Below are 17,491 nucleotides of genomic sequence, written 5' to 3'. Positions count from 1 at the left end.
TTTCTTATGAAATTCAACCTCAGGCCAGCTATTTAATTGCTGTCATGAAACAGTGAAGGGCAAGGATTTGCAGCTGCACAGGTACTTTGAAGTACTGTTTTTCAGAAAGGCTCCATATATTAACAAAATAGTCACTAGTAGCAACTCTTCAGTCTTTTGGGGCCACATTAATGTCCTGTGGCGTGAGGCTGGGGCTAATGCTCTTTTTGCTGGGCAGTGTCTGTGTTTCAGCTGTCTTTTAAAAGCATTAATTCCTTCTTAGTCCTATATCAGCAGCATTACATCTCAGAAGTGCTTCCAGCTCCATTTTTAATCACAGAAATCAGAATAGATGGGGCAAAAGCTCCCTGGGAGTTCAAAGAAAATCCTTCTAGCCCAGGACAGAGAGAAAAGCAAAAATGCTTGTGGAGAAATCGGGAAATTGCACTTCACTCTTGCTCCCCAAGAAGACTATCGTGACTCTTCATTAACAGAAACAACCACTGGAAAGTACTGCAAAATGAATTTGGGGAAAAAAAGTCACCAATTTCAAGCACCTAAACAGAAGAGAAAACACTTGGAATAACGTGTTTTTTTGCTGAACTAGGTGGGAAAAAAAAGCAATTAGTGTAGGAAAGAGCTACATTTATCCACTTAAGCTTACAGCATCTTTAACATATCACCTAGTCAACAGTCTAAGTTGGTCTTCAGACTGAGTCTTTACTTGGAGTTCTAGCTACCTTTCTAATTCTAAATCCTATTGTTTCCTGTGTTTTATTATTTCAGGCCAAAGTTTCTTTAAACCGCTTAGCAGCTTTTCTGAATCTGGAAGAACTGAATCCTGAGAGCTCAAGCAGAAACATTTCTGACTGTGGTGAGCTTTTGCATTAGCATTATTGTCTTACAGGAGGTCTAGCTTTCATTGTTCAGCTTCAACTCTTAGGGTGCTTACATAGTCAAGAGCAAAAACCATTTGCCACTTACCATTATTTTCTCTCTCAGGCCTATTCATTTCTAATCATCAATGCCCTGGTAATTAACTGCTTCTTCTAGGACATAAGGTTCATCTTATTTATATATATAAGTACACACTGAAATGTAAAGTCACATAAATAGGGACATTTCTGTACCGACCTTTGAAAATACATTAATTCTACTTCTTCTCATATTTTAGTGCAGGCAAGCATCACCGTAAGGAATGGGACTTTCAGCTGGAGCAAGGAAACTTCTCCTCGTCTTAGAAGGTACAGACTTACCCTTAAATCATCCCACTTCTGAAGGCTAGGTTGGATGCTGAATGAAATAATTCTTCAGGGCCATAAGAGAAAACAGTGTGGAATATCTAGAGACTTGTAATTTGAGTTTGCTTCATATTTAACATTGAATTCTGAAATTATAAAATCAGACAAAAATTAATCTTGCTTTTATGCCTGTCTTAATGGGGGCACAGAAATAGGAGGGTGCCTGTATCTAGACGTTGGCTAAATATATGGGGACTGTTTTCTTTACAGAATTTTCTTGTGCAAATATGAAATTACAGTAATTTAAGTCAAAAAGCGGAAACAGTTGTATACAAATATTGATATGACATCACTACATGCTTATCTCAAAAGGTATTGCAGTTTCAGAAAAGAAAAATTGTTGCAAAGCACTGACATTCAGAAATGTTTTGCACCCAGTGCTTTGTGCTAGCCTGTCTCCAGAATGGGGACCTGGGCCTTAGATCTGGGTTTGGAACCCATTAGGAAAAAGCAAGATGAGGGTATGGCTGAAGGATTTCTGGTTGAAAATGCCTTTGAAGGGATAACTCCTGAGCTGCTGCAAAAAGTCAGCATGACAGAAAGAGTAATGCTGTGTAACTAAGGCCTAAAGTGTGAAATGGGGGGGAGGGGGGGTTGGTTGGTACATTTTTATTTTAACAAGACAATAGCAAGAATTTTGCTTTTCAGAAAGCACATCTGAAAGCTGGTAAGAGACTAACTGGGCAGAGGGGGGCTGTTTTCTTTGTAGGATAGAACTCACTGTGCACCGAGGCTCCTTGCTTGCTATAGTTGGCCAGGTGGGTGCTGGAAAGTCCTCCTTGCTGTCAGCGTTACTTGGCGAGATGGAAAATACTGATGGCTACGTGACCATGAAGGTAAATCTTCCCCTGAGCATTTGCTTGTGATTAGGCCGTCTTCAGGAACAATAAGGTATTACCCAAGGCATCAGCTCCTTGATGAAAACCTGTTTAGTTTACTGCTGAACCTTGACAAAGGCTATGATGTAGCAGCCTGCATTTATTCAACTGAAGGTGCTTAAGACCTCTTGGAGGAGCCTGGTCCTTGGGAATGGGAACTGGAACAGGACTTTGGAGTTCCAGTCCCATTTCCCACTCTGACACTGAGCTGAAATGACATCCCGGTAAGGCACTTCACCTGCTTGTACCTCATTTCTTCTTCTATATGGTAGTGAGAGGTGTAGCCCTCTGACTTTGCAAAGCACTCTGAGAGTTGTCAATGGTGATAGTCATTCCTCAGTCTCGTTTATCATACCAAACTTCTGTAAAGCTAATTGAGAGGTCTTTTCTTCAAAGACACATTCCCCCTGTATGTAAAACTCTTCATCTTCAAGTTTAATTTATGAAAAGGACATTGGTATCTTTCTTCCATTTCTATTTTTACAGGGCACAGTCGCTTATGTCCCTCAGCAAGCTTGGATACAAAATGCTTCAGTGGAAGATAATATTCTCTTTGGGAAAGAGATGGATGAAATATGGTTCAATAGAGTGATTGATGCTTGTGCACTTCAGGCTGATTTGGAGAGCTTCCCTGCAGGGCGGAAGAGTGAAATAGGAGAGAAGGTGCTGGCCCAGTTTTATATTTTGGACAACTTTTCCACGAGGCACTACAACTTACGGTGTCCTGCTTGAAACACCTGTTGAAGGGACTAAATTTGCAGGAGGGAGGTGCTCAAGAATTTCTGAAAATTCCTGACTTAACAGGGTCTGAAGCCCACCACCTGACAGTTAAGGTAGCCAGAGATATGAGAGATGGTTAAGATGAAATAAACATCTCCAGGTCATTCTTGGGTCTTCTTTTGCAGGTCAGTGGAGTTGCAAGTGAAGCTGCTACTGCCTCAGTATCTCAGGAGCCCTTTTTGGAGAGAGTGACACTGATTTAAACTTAAGAAAGCCATAAAACCTCAGTGTAAAATGCAGGCAAGGGTTGGCAAAGATGGTGTAACTTTGGAATAAACAGTGTCAATGCATTTTTACAGGGGATTAATATATCTGGAGGGCAGAAACAAAGAGTGAATCTTGCTCGTGCCGTGTACCGGAAGGCTTCCATTTACCTACTGGATGACCCTCTCTCAGCTGTTGACGCCCACATTAGACAGCATATTTTTGAACATGTTCTTGGACCTAATGGCCTACTGAAGAACAAGGTATGTCATAAATTCTAAATGATAAAAGATAGTAAAACTGTATCTAATCATCAGGTCCCCTCAAATGCTTCTCATGAGGTGGAGTACTCATTCCATCAAAGGCTCTCAAGTTATTTTTTTTGCTAGTGGCAGAAGGCATTACCATTAGCAACAGTGGAAGTGGAATGGGTAAGCCCTGCAGTGCACGCACCACGTGGAAGTTGTGCAGTGAATCTCACCTAGAGAAGAGGAAGACTGGAAAGTTAGGTTCTGCTGAAAGATTGCCTTCATCCTCACTTAAACCACATGCCTAGTTCCAGCCTTATTTCTACAGCAAGTTTAGAGCTCTTTGTTCTTCTGTCAACATTATTCTTCTCCCTCTTTGGGATTTACTTCTAGTACAGTTAGGAAGAGCTGTCTGATCTCTTCCAGCACATCGTGTCTCATCATAATGTCTCATCCCATCACTTTTGATATTTCAGTGGGGCCTTCACAATTTTCATCACCCAAACATTTATCACTTAAACGCTGGTCTCAAGATCCATCTTAAATTCTTCTCTTCCTTTCTTCTTTGCAGCTTTGTTTTTTGATATTCCTTGGTATTTCTCTGCTGTCAAGCAATCTGAATCTTAAATGTGCGTGCATGAGAAGAGAAGACAGGCCAGCTCTGTTTGTTTCTTGACATAAATTGTCAGAGCATTGCATTAAAGGCAGGAGTTTGCATGCAGCTTCTCATTTCTAGGCTGTGCTTTACTTGTTTCAGGAAGGTAGGGGGTAGTAGTTGGTTAAAAAAAAAGAAACCATAAATCTAATCTGTGCCCAGGCAGAAGGGATCCTACAAATACTTCATGTGAGGTATTTTTTCACTAAAAAGCCCAATTAAATCAGAAACTTCTGTAATTACAAATATCTTTCTCTTCACATATAGATTGGTTGCAAGCATCAGAATGTAATCACTATATTGAAATATGGAAAGACTAGCAAAGAGCAGGTATCAGACTTAACATGTACTCAAAGACTGATAATATATTAGAAATACAGAACATGCCCATTTCTTATCTGAGGAAAAATACTTTTCTTACGTTCTTTCCTACGTGTAACTATCTGTGCAAATATGCTTGAAAATTTAGATGAAAGGGAACTTCACTGTAACTCCATTCAGGCTGATGAAGTTGTGAGGCACAGGTTTGACTCTGAAATACTGACAATGGTGACAACAAATGTGACACAATCTCTGATTAACATAAATCTAGTTAAGAGCTTCAGTCTGGGTGGAATCAACAATGTGGAACTAGTCAGTGAGCCAGGCAAAAGGTTCTTCCACCCAGAAGGTGGTAGCCTGGGACTTCAGACTTTAGTTCCCATGCTTGCTCTTTTATACTGTGTGACACAAAGCAAGGTGGTTCACCCCTCTGCTCACGAGTTCTGCACTTTCAAAATGGGCACAAAGCCAAGCTATAATGCTGTGAAGATAAAGTTCATCAAAGAGATGCTCAGAAGTGATAGGAACAGATCACAAAAATATTGTTATATATATGTTAGCAGAAATTCTAGCTCACACCAAGTATGCATCTTTCTTCAGAGGACGGCTGACTGCAACAGCTTGAGTGAGCAGTGGAATGCCAGAGCAATTGTAACTGTTCTCTCTTGATTCAAGTAGACCCGTGTGCTGGTGACTCACACAATCAACATTTTGCCCCAAGTGGACAATATTGTTGTTCTGGTGGATGGAACAATCTCAGAAGTTGGTTCTTACCAAGAACTTTTACAGAAAAATGGGATTTTTGCAGAATTTCTTCATTCACACATTACTGCAGAAGAGAAAGCAGGCTCTAGTTTATCAGGTAACTCAAATGAACTGGAATCATTTTTCCCAGTCTGATCAGTCACTTGTTTCCTTCTTAATGTTATACTTAACATTAAAGAACTGGAGGTCTGCTGCTGTTCAGTTAGGAAGAGGGATAATAGAACAGAACTGGAAAAGCCCATTTTAGATTTGTTCTATTAAGGACATTTAAAGCAGAGATTCCATCACAGTAAGCTATCATTTTGCGTGGAAAAAACATCCCTGTCAAATTAGCTGACTCATCACTCCAAAATTGGTTCTTCCATAAACAGTTCCATTTTAATGGACAACAATCATGCTATTAACATAATTACCCACTATATGTGCCCTTCTTAATGCCTTACAGAGATTATTTCTAACTTTAGAAACAATTCTTTGTAATGAATCTTTCCTCCATGTTACCAATCTCTCATGGTTATACAGGACAAAATGGGAATGTAAAGCATTTAGAGAGAAAAAGTGCACTTATTTCACAGCTGTAGGAGACACCAAAGGCACCGTCACCTCTGGAAATGATCCATCGCAGGAGAAGCTCTGTAGGTAAGCTTGAAGCTGTTGCAGGCACCAAAGGACTTCCTCCAAAAGCCCATGCAAGACTCTGTGAAGAATCTTACTAAGTATGATACAGGTTTGGGATCAGTCTGTAAATGAGAAAACAAGCAAAACACAAGACTGGGTAGAGAACTGCTCTTGAATATGGATGCAGAATAACATTTTCTCTGTGTTTCACAAGGAGCTGTAATTCATCCCAGAACTCAGGTACAAGGCATATTGGTGTATTTGTTTGCTGTTCAGTTCCCAGCAGGGCTGCAAGGTCTGACTCATTTCATATCAGTCACAGCTGGTGAGCGCTCAGAGCCTCCATCTGTAACAGCTACATTTGACAGATCCCAGTGCCTGCGATAAACATGAACAATGCTCTGGGTCACTCTGGATGACACCAAAACCCACAGTCCTAAAAACAGGCATGGATATAGGGGTGGATAGGTAAGGTTGTCCAATTCCCCCAGTTCCCACACCCCTTTCGACTTTGAGAATGCCACATTCCCAATACGAGAAGTGTTCTCATGTGCTCTCAGGGAGAAGGAAGGGCAGTTCAGCTTTACCCTCCATCCTCAAAGACACACATGTGGTGGTGGGATTCCCTGGATCTAAAAAGTCTTTAAAATCCTCATTGCCTTGGCTAAAAGTCAAAAAGATTTTTGTTTGCTTTGTGAAGTGACAGTTCAGTCAAGTCTTCTGCTATGGAAAGGGAGGCTGTTCCTGTAAGTCAAGACTGTACCACTGCTGCAGCTGCCAAAGGAAGATTAACCAAGGAAGAGAAAGCTCAACGTGGCAGGGTAAGTGCAGCACTTCCCTATAACAGCAAAGACTTGTATCATGGCCTTATTACTGACCCACTCATGATAGGCGGGTCAGCTCTCTGCCTGAGGCAAACCAGTGAAACTCCAGGGAAGTCAGCTGAGCTGTACAAGTTTGTCCTATAACTGAGGCAATATCATTTCATCATTATTTTATATAGCACCTTCCATGCAAACTGTATCTCCCGTCACGTCCCAGTCTAAGTGGTAGTTACAAAGCAAGAATAAGGCACGTACATTGCAGAGAGCACATTATGGAAGTGAGGGAGGAAAGAATAATTTATGATTACTTGAAAAGAGAGATACTGATTCAAGAGTTGAGCTGAAGAGGGAAGGCACACTGAGGTAGTCAGGGTAAGATAGTGGTGAGAGGCAGAGGCAGGGATGAGAGGGACTTGTAACGTTGGATCTGTCCACAAATGCTTGAGGCTGTTGGGAAGGGGCACATCGATGTTCTTGTCTTGTCCAAGGGGAGCACCTGAAAAGGCCGAGGCAAGGAGGGTATTATGGAAGATGAAGAAGCAAAGGCAGGATTCCAGCTAAGAGGAGTTAGGCATGGATGAGTTGTGGATGCAGGACACATCACAGCAGTGATAAAACATGGGAAGGACAAGAATAGTTGAGACTACACACTGCAACAGAGAAGAGATGAGAATAGAAAGTCTGACACTCTAAAGAGATAAGGGGGCTGATCTTCCCTTAGGAAAGTACATTATTAGCCAGACTAGGATCCTCTCACTTCTACTGGTCGGCAGTTACTCACAAAAGCAGTCAGTGGGATACATGCAAGTTATCACTCACACTGACAATGAATGTAAATGACTGCCCGGCTTAAGGAAAGCCTTACAGTCATTCCAGCAGTAACACAAGCCTAATGGAACCAACATTCAGCTGTTGATTATGATCACTGGTTAGCAGCATGGATTTATTTAAATACAGCTTCATTATTCATCCAGCAGGAAAATGAAAAGAGAATTAACATGGTTGCTATGGCCCACAACAGAGTAGATATGCCATAATAAATCATTCCTTGTTTCAGAGCTGCTGTTCCTTGCGAACAAGTTTGATCCTTCCCACCCCTCCTTCTATCTCCTTTATTCACCTAATTGTCTCACTGCAGGTTAATATTTCAATTTATGTGGCATACCTGAGGGCAACAGGCTCCTTGCTGTGTTTGTACATCATTCTGTTGTTCACATGTCAGCAAACTGTGTCATTTTCTCGTGGTTATTGGCTCAGCATGTGGACAGATGACCCTGCTCACAACGGAACACAGCAGCACACAGAGCTCAGGGTTGGAGTCTTTGGTGCACTAGGAGTCATTCAAGGTTTGTTGAACTTGCTCACCTATTTCTTCTGTGCGTTTGCATCTCCCTTTCCCGTATCCAGGATGTTTTCTTAGAATATAAACAAGTGCATGCCCACAGGCTCTTAGCCTCGTGGTCTCTTGGCACTGGCCCTAGGGGTTTGGCATAGGACCTAAAACTACAGGTTCTGACGCACAGAGAGGACTTCTAAGGGATCTGAACAATATCTCCAGTGTTACTGCCCAAAACTCCACTTTGTGGCATGCTAGAAGTGTTCTTTGCATTTCAGTAGACCATGATGAACAGTGTCTTCCTCTGCACTTCTGCCTATTGGAGCTATATGGCCTGAGACCCTAGAAAAATCCACCAATGGAAGAACAACAGCTTCCTTGTTTTTCCGTTCTGCCCTGTTGTATCCACGACTTCTACTGATCTTTCTCTCCCTTATCCCATTCCATTCCTCCAATATAAATGAATCTCATTGAAGTGCCAATGGTGGCTGTTCTCCAGATTGAATTAAATCTTGGTTTAGGTCTTTTGGATGTAAAGAAAGAGAAAGTCAGGGAATTTTACATTTTTTTGAACCTTTCCCTTGAAAATAAAAGTGTCTGCAATTCTTTTGGTCGCACTTAAAAAATTACCTGTTTTAGGGCTGAAGTCAAATCTGGAAAAATATCAGCCCAAGTGACAAAAGTTTGAGAAAGCTTTGAACAAGTTGAGAAGAGTGGAATGGTGCTGGTACCCTCCTCATGCTAAGAGTGAATCTGTAAGTAGGGGACCTAAGGTACCATCCACGCAGAATACTTAGAATAACTCAAAGTAATTCTAGTCTAGCTCATTCTGTGAAGAATGAAGAGTTTCTGCCCTGTATGTGCAAGTTGTTGAATCCCTGGCCCCCATCAGTCTTGCTTTCAGGGTCTTACGCCCCTCTGGAACTACCCTGCAGAAAGGGAACATGCAGCTCTAAGGCTTAACTGCTACCACAGTACAAAGTCACTTCCTTTCTCCAGTGAAAATTGTCATTTCTGTCAAAGGGGAATTCCAAGTTGAATTTGTTCAGACACAATAATTATTATTTTTAAAATTACAGCCCTCGGCAGATTCATCTCCACAGCAGCAGTCCTTCGAGGTGGCGTGTTAGCATCACACAAGCTGTTTCTGCAGTTGCTAAGGAGCGTCGCTAGATCCCCAATGATCTTCTTTGAGCAGACACCCATTGGAAACTTGCTGAACCGCTTCTCCAAAGAAATCGACGCTATTGATTCTGTCATCCCAGACAAGCTGAAGTCCTTGCTTGGATTCTTGTTCAACTTGCTGGAGATCTATCTTGTGATTATAGTAGCTACACCAATGGCAGCAATGGCCATAGTGCCCTTGGCTGTACTGTATGCTGTATTCCAGGTAGGAGTTCATAGAGGTACAGAGACAGAAGAGGCTGAAGCAGCATGGCCATGTCCCTGCAGAAAGCCTCCTCCCATTTCTTAGGGGCCAAGACATGCAAAAACTAATTTCATCATCTCCAGTTGCATGTGAACAAAAAGAACATCAGTGACTCTTCCCATATCACCTCAGCCCTCCAAAGCATCCCAGAGACCTCAGAGAGGCTTGTGTTTTTCTGATGTCCAAATCAGATCCCACCTGGAGCTATGCTTCTTGTTCCCATTAATGTAAATGAAATCATGTCAAGACCAAAGGCATTTTTCCTTTCCCCCAGAATTCCTATGCTGCTTTTTACTATAAACATGTATGCCAAGCAGCTCTCCCATTGGGCTTCGAAACCTCACATGCTTTGCCGAGTAAGACTGAACATAAGGGAAGGGCAACTAAAGGGTGAAAGTACTCCTCCATTCTCCATCCGGAAAAGGATAACTGCAATTTTAGAGGCTTTGAGAGTTTACAGTACCCCGGCTTCCCTGCATTAACCAACCATGTGGTATTCTTAATGAAGGTCAAAGAGCACATATCAGGCAGAAACACTGCTATCACCTTTTAAGGGCATCTCCTGCCTGCAAGTTAGGTTTTGTAACATTAGGATAATGTGTATTGTTGCTCTTGTTGAGTCCTACTGAAATTTTCTGTGGAGCATCCCCATGGAGGCATAAACCTACTAGTCACTTTCTCTTTCATTTCCCTTTGTACCAGCACTTCTACATCATCACCTCCTGCCAGCTGAGACGCCTGGAGGCTGCCAGCCGATCACCCATCTATTCCCACATTTCAGAAACCTTTCAAGGGAGCAGCATGATCCGTGCTTACAAGGACCAGGAGAGATTTATTTTGAAAAGCAATTTCCGAGTGGATGAGAATCAGAGAATATGTTTCCCTGGAGCCGTTGCTGACAGGTACAAATCTGCAGCGTAGAGGAAAGCATGGTTTAATCTCATGGCCCTGGTGAGTGGAAATTCCCTGCTTCTGAGGCTTGGATAGAGATACACAGAAGATGAGACAGTGGTGCACAGTGTTCTAGTGATAGGATAGCCTCTTACAGTATCACTCACACTGCACCCCTCTCTGGCGTTGTGCCCAGCATACAACCAGTATGCTCTCATCTCTACTGTGTGGCTGAGTGCACACACACACACATCCTGCCACTTAGCTAGAGGTATGATTCTGTGCCCCAAATGCAGGAATCTGGTACACGCCTGGTGAGGCCCATCATTGCGTGACCGAGGGCACAAGGCCTGCAGCAAACCCCTCAGACAGTGGAACAACCAGTTGTCAGTCACTGAACAGGTGAGGAGTACCAGAAAGAGCGAGAGACGTTAGATCAATTCATCCAAGTCACAGTGTGCTGGCTGCCCCCATCCCACAGGTCCTTGGAAAAAATCCTAATGAGACCACAGGCCAGCATGTCTGGACAGACTGGAACCCTCCATGAGCTATGGGATGGCTGGATAAGCAGCCATGGGGTGGTGACGGCTTTGCTGAGCGCCCTGTACCCCTGCAGCTCCACAAGTGTTTTACAAAGTAATCACATGCTGTGGGGAGGCAAGAAGAGGGTAGTCAGCAACAGCTCTGTACTGTCCTTCTCTTGCAGGTGGCTTGCTACAAACCTGGAATTTCTGGGCAATGGCATTGTGCTGTTTGCAGCACTATTTGCAGTAATTGGCAGAACGCGTCTTAGTCCAGGAACTGCTGGTTTTTCTATTTCATATGCTCTTCAGGTAACTCATCACGTTGAAGTAATACCATGCTGCCTTGTGTCAAAAGCAACTGTAAAGTTACAACTGTAATCATATTTTAGAGTTTTGGAGGGTTTTTTCTTCTTGGTAGGACTGAAACCACCTTCCAAGGGTGCATGTAACTGCCTTCTTGCAAGTAATACTAAAAGGGGCAGAAGACCAAGGCCATAAAGCATGAACATTCTTCTAGTTTTAAAAAACTTAATCTACTAATCTAATCTAAACTACTATCATTGTTGAAATCCAGAGCCTCCTGAGAACATGGCCTGTTAGAGAGAATGAACCTGATAAATCCATGCAGCAGCTGTCTTTTTCCTCCTGCACATGAACTCATGCTTGAGTTTATATAGTGAGCTCAGCTGAAGTGTGGTCTTCAGTGTCTGTCTTATGTGCTTATAGACTAACTATGCAATGGTCTAAGAAATAGTCACACTATCTTTAAGCGCCTGAGTCAGGTAGTAACTTTTCATTCTCTATAAACTTGCTTAGAAGAAACTATAGGGGAAGCTGGCCAGGCTTTTTCCATACAGCTTTACAAACTTTCACAAGGGCCTGTGATTATTTCTTACCCTTTTAAGAAATGATTTCTCAAGTAATTAGCTGATGAGCTAATTTATAAATAAATACCATAACAAAGTACCAGCTGCCTTTTGAGCACAAATCAACAGTCATTTTCTCTGTCCTAATGCTTCTGCTTGTTTCTGCTAGATAACTGGTGTTTTGAACTGGATGGTGCGCTCCTGGACAGAAATAGAAAACAACATTGTTTCTGTGGAGAGAGTGAGAGAATACTTGCAGACTCCTAAAGAGGTAGTAGCTAAAAAGCTATTGGTCTTACCAGGGGAGGTGAACATCTCTACAAACCAAAAGAGTAACATTGCTGTTCCATCTAGACAACCCCCCTAGTTTTTCCCTTCTGAAAGGCCAGTTGTTTCCTTTAAAGAACTGCAGCATTTGTTTTTTATCCAGCTAACTAGGCTTGTTTTATAACCTCTGATCATCATATTTCCTTAAGCCAGTTAAGCATTAGATTGTCATTAAAATAGCTTCACTAGGTAACACCCATGGAATGAGCTGTATTTTCTACCCATATTTGGAGTATGTATTTATTGTGCCAGTTCAGATGCAATTCTGTGATAACTGATGGCTGCTCAATAGCCTTTTAGCCACTAAGAATCTCCAGTGCAATCATTTTTATGTTCTGTAATCATTAAATTATTATTTCTCCATATACTGACCTGAAATCCTACTAACGCAGACGTTCACAGTCCCGTTTGCAGGAGTATATAAATCTTTTTTATTGAAGCACTTACAATGTCAGGACTCTGACACATGAACAAATGCTTATCCTCATTTTCAATTAGGATGATCTAACCTTTGAACAAAGTAACAAAGTCAAAATTTGGATTATGAAAGTTACAGACTTTTTTCTCTTTTGGAAACAGTAAAGAAATCTGGAGGAATTTTGCACAGATATCTTCATAAGTCTCCCATTTCAGTTTGGCCACTTGTTTTGGTAACTTAAATCAGATTTATACACTGCTGTTTATTTTCATCTGTCCAGGCACCCTGGACTCTGAATGGCAAACCTCAAGATCAGGTTTGGCTCACTGAAGGAAGAATTGAATTCAGAAACTATAGTTTGCGATACAGGCCAGATTTGGAGTTAGCACTGAAGCATGTCAGTCTAACGATCAATGGGCAAGAGAAGGTAAGCAAAGCCATTTGTTTCACATGAGCTACAAGTGTGAACAGTGCTTTGCAATAATCAGATCTGGGCAAGTACAGTCCCTGCTGTACAAGGTAATAGTTTATAAGCATGAAAACTATGGTAAGGTATGAGCCCTTTTCCATCTATCACCCTGCACACCTCTCCTAGAGCAAGGCAGAGTTTCCTGTATGCATTAGACACTCTTCTGAGTAAAGTTTCATTTCACAGAGGGTTAGCAGAGCTTCTGTAAAGGAATTTCATTTTTTAAATGTAGTGCCACATCAAGGCTTCATTCTAGTTGGCAAGTATTCTAGTTATTCTTCTCAAAGGCTTTCATGATTTCTTCTTCATACACAACAATTACAAACTGTAAATGATTCCCTGTAAGAATATACCCCTAGGCAACATGAGTCTTGAACAGCCCTCAAGATTTGAACCATGTCATGCTCTCTTTTCAAAGTTTGTACATCAGCTAAGAACTATGACAAGTCTGTACAACAGTGGAAAAGGATCAACATCAATAACAAAAGCCTTCCATTGTACTCGCAGATCGGTATAACTGGGAGAACAGGAGCTGGGAAATCTACTCTTGCTGTTGGATTGCTGCGATTAGTGGAAGCTGCGGAAGGAGAGATCCTAATTGATGGGCTAGATATTGCTCAAGTAGGTCTCCATGACCTTAGAACCAAGATAACTGTGATCCCCCAGGTATGAAATTAATTTCCAGAATGTTTAAGCAGTGCTACAAGTCTTAACACATAGGAAAGCTTTAGAAAGTCACTGTGAGATGAAGGACATCAGAAATTTCAAATCTGTAAATAACTTCTATGTTCTGCTGGTCTCCCATTCAGTGTATTAGCCACAGATTTCACCCAGCAGAGAGAACCAGAGAGCTCGTTTCTGTAATTCATTTCAAAAGTTGTTTGTGCTTTCTGTACTCAGGATCCAGTTTTGTTTTCTGGCTCTCTAAGAACAAATCTTGACCCACTAAACCAATACACTGATGCAGACATTTGGACAGCTTTGGAACTGACTCAGCTCAAGAACTTCATCGCAGATTTGCCAGATCAGTTGGAATATAAGTGCACTGACCAAGGGGAAAACCTAAGGTACCTTATTTGCAGAAAGACAAAGGGAGGGCAGTGTCAGTCCCTGGGCTAGGAGGACGTATAAGTAGCAGAACAAGGAGTCTAATTTATCAAAACAAAGGAATAGTACCCAGACAGCAAGTCACTGCATGATTGTCCTATTTAGCAGTATGAAGCCACATCAAAAGACACTGACTGGAAGACCTTTCAGACTGAATCATTGTGGTGACTTGTGTTCGTGCAGTGCTTCACTCACTGGCATCCCATTCAAAATTGGAACCTCCTGGGTCCTACAGTAATACCCACCCTTCATTTTCTTAGGTTGTTTCATGCTTTTATCTGTGGTGCCACCCAGCCTCAATCACCCTTTCGGGAAAAGGAACAATCACCATTTCATACTGTTTTCAAACCAATCATGAGTTCTAACCCCAGAGAAAAATTGACTGCCACTCTCAATTTACCCCCCTTTTCTCTTTTGCAGCACTGGTCAGAAGCAGCTCGTTTGTCTGGCCAGAGCACTTCTCCAGAAAGCCAAAATCCTGGTTCTAGATGAGGCTACATCAGCTGTAGATCCAGAAACTGATCTTCAGATTCAGTCCACCCTGAGGACTCAGTTCAAAGAGAGCACAGTGTTAACTATAGCTCACCGTGTAAACACCATCATGGACTGTGACAGGTAAACACATCTTCAGACAGTTTCTCGAGGAGGAAGGAAGACAGAGGCAGCTTGTGTGAACTACACAAACTGCACAGCGTTAATGAACAGCAATTTCACTTCGGTCCTTTTCTTGTTTAACCTGCAAAGCTTTGCTTTACGTCCTGGGAGCTATCTTATATCAGCCAGGCACCAAGAGGCTAATCAGAGATTGTTCATGCCCATATGATGCATTTCATGCTGTATCATTCCCCTTTTTGCCCACTGACAGCTAAACCATGGCTACAGCTCCTTGCTTCATCTTAAAACCACAAAGCCAAAATACGTTCACAAAGTTTGCTCCAGTCACACTTGCCAAGAGCCTCTCCTCCCACAGGCTCAGTACTTGAACAGTCACTCATCAGAAACCTATTTCTATCCCACAACTGTTTCCCAGCTGAAAAGCTGTTGGAAGCCTGGTTGAATGACAAGCTAATATTGAGATTTATTTTAGAAATAAGTAGAAATAACTGAGTTTATTACAGTTGTTGGTGCATCTCCAGGCTTACATTTCTGTTTTAACATTCACAGGATTTTAGTCTTGGAAAACGGCTGGATAGCTGAATTTGATACTCCAGAAAAATTAATAGCTCAAAAGGGAGCATTCTACAGACTGGTGGAAGAATCAGGCCTTGTCTGACTCACCTGTGGAGCATACCATAATACCACTGTTACCAGGAATAACTGTTCTCTTAATTGAGTTGTTACCTTTGTTTCATTCTAAAATGCCCAATACTTAACCAAATTGTGCTTGAGCCATAGCTGCACTGGGTAGGTGAGCAGAGATGACTTGGGATACACATACTACTTCCTTAGGAAACTTAGAGATTCCATATTCATTATCTTTCCAGATACAAAAATTCACTCTTCTGTCAGAATCTTGAACTTAAATGCATGCATGCCTTGCTGCTTTTATGTTAAAAAAAAAAAAAAAGATTTATAGTATAAATGGAGCCCTAATACACTGCTATACTTAAGGATTATACAGAACATTTTTAAGTGCCGAAGAGATTTTATAATCAATGAACAAGAAATTAATTGGTAAGAACCAAACTTAACTGTTCACAGCTTGTCCTAAGTTCCAGGGAGAACACATTTAGTCTTTTGAGAATGCTTAAGACTGCTCACCTGAGCACTGTTTGTACACAGATAAGCTGGAGTCCAAGGCAGCGGCTGTATCTAGTCATCCAAAGTGCAAAAACACTGGGGCAGCAGGGAAAAGCAAGTGCGATGCCAGTAAGCACAAGCGCATAGGGACTCCGTGGCCTGTGGGCTGCCTGTCACAGCTGGCAGTCACCATGGTCACAGACGAGCTGGTCCAAACTCCGGCACCCAGCATTTCCAAAATGATTTTTTCACAAGGACTTTGCCTGGTGGAAAGCACCTTCCTGTGATCTAGCATATCACCTGCAGCATGACAGTCTGGCAGATGGGGAGGTAGCAGGAACTCACCTGGTTCGTTCCCGGCTTTCTCCTTGACCTGCTGCATACTGTCAGGCAAGGCACTGACCTCGTTGCTCTCGCTTTCCCTCCCAGCTTTTCCTTTGTCAGTGGAGAGTGCAAGTGTACCTTGTTTATGCGCTGCCCTGGCACAGCAGAGCCCCCGGCTTGGTGCAGGTAACAAACCGAAATGGCCCCCTAACACAAAGCCTCTGCACAGTGCTAGGAATGGGCATCAGAGCTGTCCTGATGTCCCGCCTCGGGAACGCAACAAGACAATGGAACAAACAAATCACACTGTGAGATACTGATGTTCATCGTGACTTTTGTTACAGCACTTCATTTTCTGGGACGCTGAAATTTAAGCAGAATAAAGTATTAAAATAGCTCTCTCCAGTAAATTAAACTTATAATATAAAAAGGAATAATGGTGGAGGGGATGGGAGAACTCAAATTGGCAAGAGTCAACCCAGACCAGCCAAACCAGCAGCTGCTTCTCCACCAGCTGTTCAGTAGCTTCTTCATCTACGTTAAAAGCAGTTCACAGTTTCTGGTGGACAAGTGCCCAAGATCTTGAAGTCCAATGCCTGCTGCCCTACTTGTGCTAAAATACTAGGAAAAAGTTTTTTTCTCCTTTTTTCCTAAACATTTTTTGTGGTTAAACAAAGTACCTTAATTAAGGGAGAGAGAAAAAAATTCAAAGAACAGATTAATTATGAGCATCTTAAAAATTTGTTAGTGGATCTCAAAACCATGTTTTAAACTGTGTTTAAAAATAAGAGGTTTTTAAGTTAACTGAGGCCAAAGAGCAAGAGAAGTGCCTGTGTTGCTGGGTAATTCTGAAACAGACATCTTTTAGCATACCATAATCTCTGCTATAAACATCTTTTAAAGGCTCGCTTTCCGTTCCTAAGTTGGTAACGAAGGGAGAAGGCAACAGAAGGAGAAAACAAACAACCATACTTTCACACTTGTAAGCTCTGAAAGGGCACACTTTTGCTGTTGGCTTGCACAGCGTAACAGTGAGCAAAAATACCATCAGCATTCAAGCGTCAAGCTGTGCTGAAAGGGCAAAAGAAAAGGGATTCCCAAAATTACATCCGACAAAAACAGTGTTCTGGAGGAGTGGAGTCCCTGACTTTATCTCTAAGTGGTAATGTAAGTGACAAATCAGGAACTCAAGTCTCTCACACAAAAGGTAATAGGCATCACAAGTTAGCTAGGAAGTTGGCCAAAGCAAATATATAGAAGTGTTAACGTTTGAGATTTCATCCTGACTTGAAAGTTTGATCTAAAAAAAATACAGGAAAGAAGGTTCAAGAGGACAGATCTGCTGGGTCTTTGCAAAGATACTTCTTTTCCTAGGTTAGACTACTTGGTGGAATTACATAGTTACAAGAAGAGGTAACTACGGCCTGCTCTATGCTAACAGCCTGTTTCATAAATTGCTCTGAAGAAATATGAAATAAAGAATTAGA

General features: G+C 41.9%; 1 protein-coding gene across 2 annotated transcripts in view; it reads left to right on the top strand.

Moving 5' to 3' along the window:
- Positions 1 to 17,491, top strand: part of ABCC6 (ATP binding cassette subfamily C member 6) — a 26,722-nt gene extending 9,231 nt beyond the window's left edge. Inside the window, exons 12-29 of one of the 2 annotated variants that reach the window (XM_067306081.1) lie at positions 766 to 853; positions 1,154 to 1,223; positions 1,990 to 2,116; positions 2,645 to 2,821; positions 3,238 to 3,405; positions 5,045 to 5,228; positions 5,707 to 5,770; positions 6,450 to 6,570; positions 7,796 to 7,919; positions 8,989 to 9,299; positions 10,041 to 10,240; positions 10,936 to 11,062; positions 11,789 to 11,890; positions 12,645 to 12,791; positions 13,341 to 13,499; positions 13,734 to 13,900; positions 14,361 to 14,555; positions 15,105 to 17,491. In XM_067306081.1, the coding sequence (XP_067162182.1) occupies positions 766 to 853; positions 1,154 to 1,223; positions 1,990 to 2,116; positions 2,645 to 2,821; positions 3,238 to 3,405; positions 5,045 to 5,228; positions 5,707 to 5,770; positions 6,450 to 6,570; positions 7,796 to 7,919; positions 8,989 to 9,299; positions 10,041 to 10,240; positions 10,936 to 11,062; positions 11,789 to 11,890; positions 12,645 to 12,791; positions 13,341 to 13,499; positions 13,734 to 13,900; positions 14,361 to 14,555; positions 15,105 to 15,213 (2,640 nt within the window). In that variant the 3' untranslated portion in view covers positions 15,214 to 17,491. Of the gene's footprint in view, positions 1 to 765; positions 854 to 1,153; positions 1,224 to 1,989; positions 2,117 to 2,644; positions 2,822 to 3,237; positions 3,406 to 5,044; positions 5,229 to 5,706; positions 5,771 to 6,449; positions 6,571 to 7,711; positions 7,920 to 8,988; positions 9,300 to 10,040; positions 10,241 to 10,935; positions 11,063 to 11,788; positions 11,891 to 12,644; positions 12,792 to 13,340; positions 13,500 to 13,733; positions 13,901 to 14,360; positions 14,556 to 15,104 lie in introns of both variants that reach the window. The other variant, XM_013940165.2, reaches the window with a different exon arrangement.

The sequence above is a fragment of the Apteryx mantelli genome, chromosome 16 (assembly GCF_036417845.1).
Source record: "Apteryx mantelli isolate bAptMan1 chromosome 16, bAptMan1.hap1, whole genome shotgun sequence".
Lineage (NCBI taxonomy): Eukaryota > Metazoa > Chordata > Aves > Apterygiformes > Apterygidae > Apteryx > Apteryx mantelli.
This window is presented reverse-complemented; position numbering and strand designations above follow the sequence as displayed.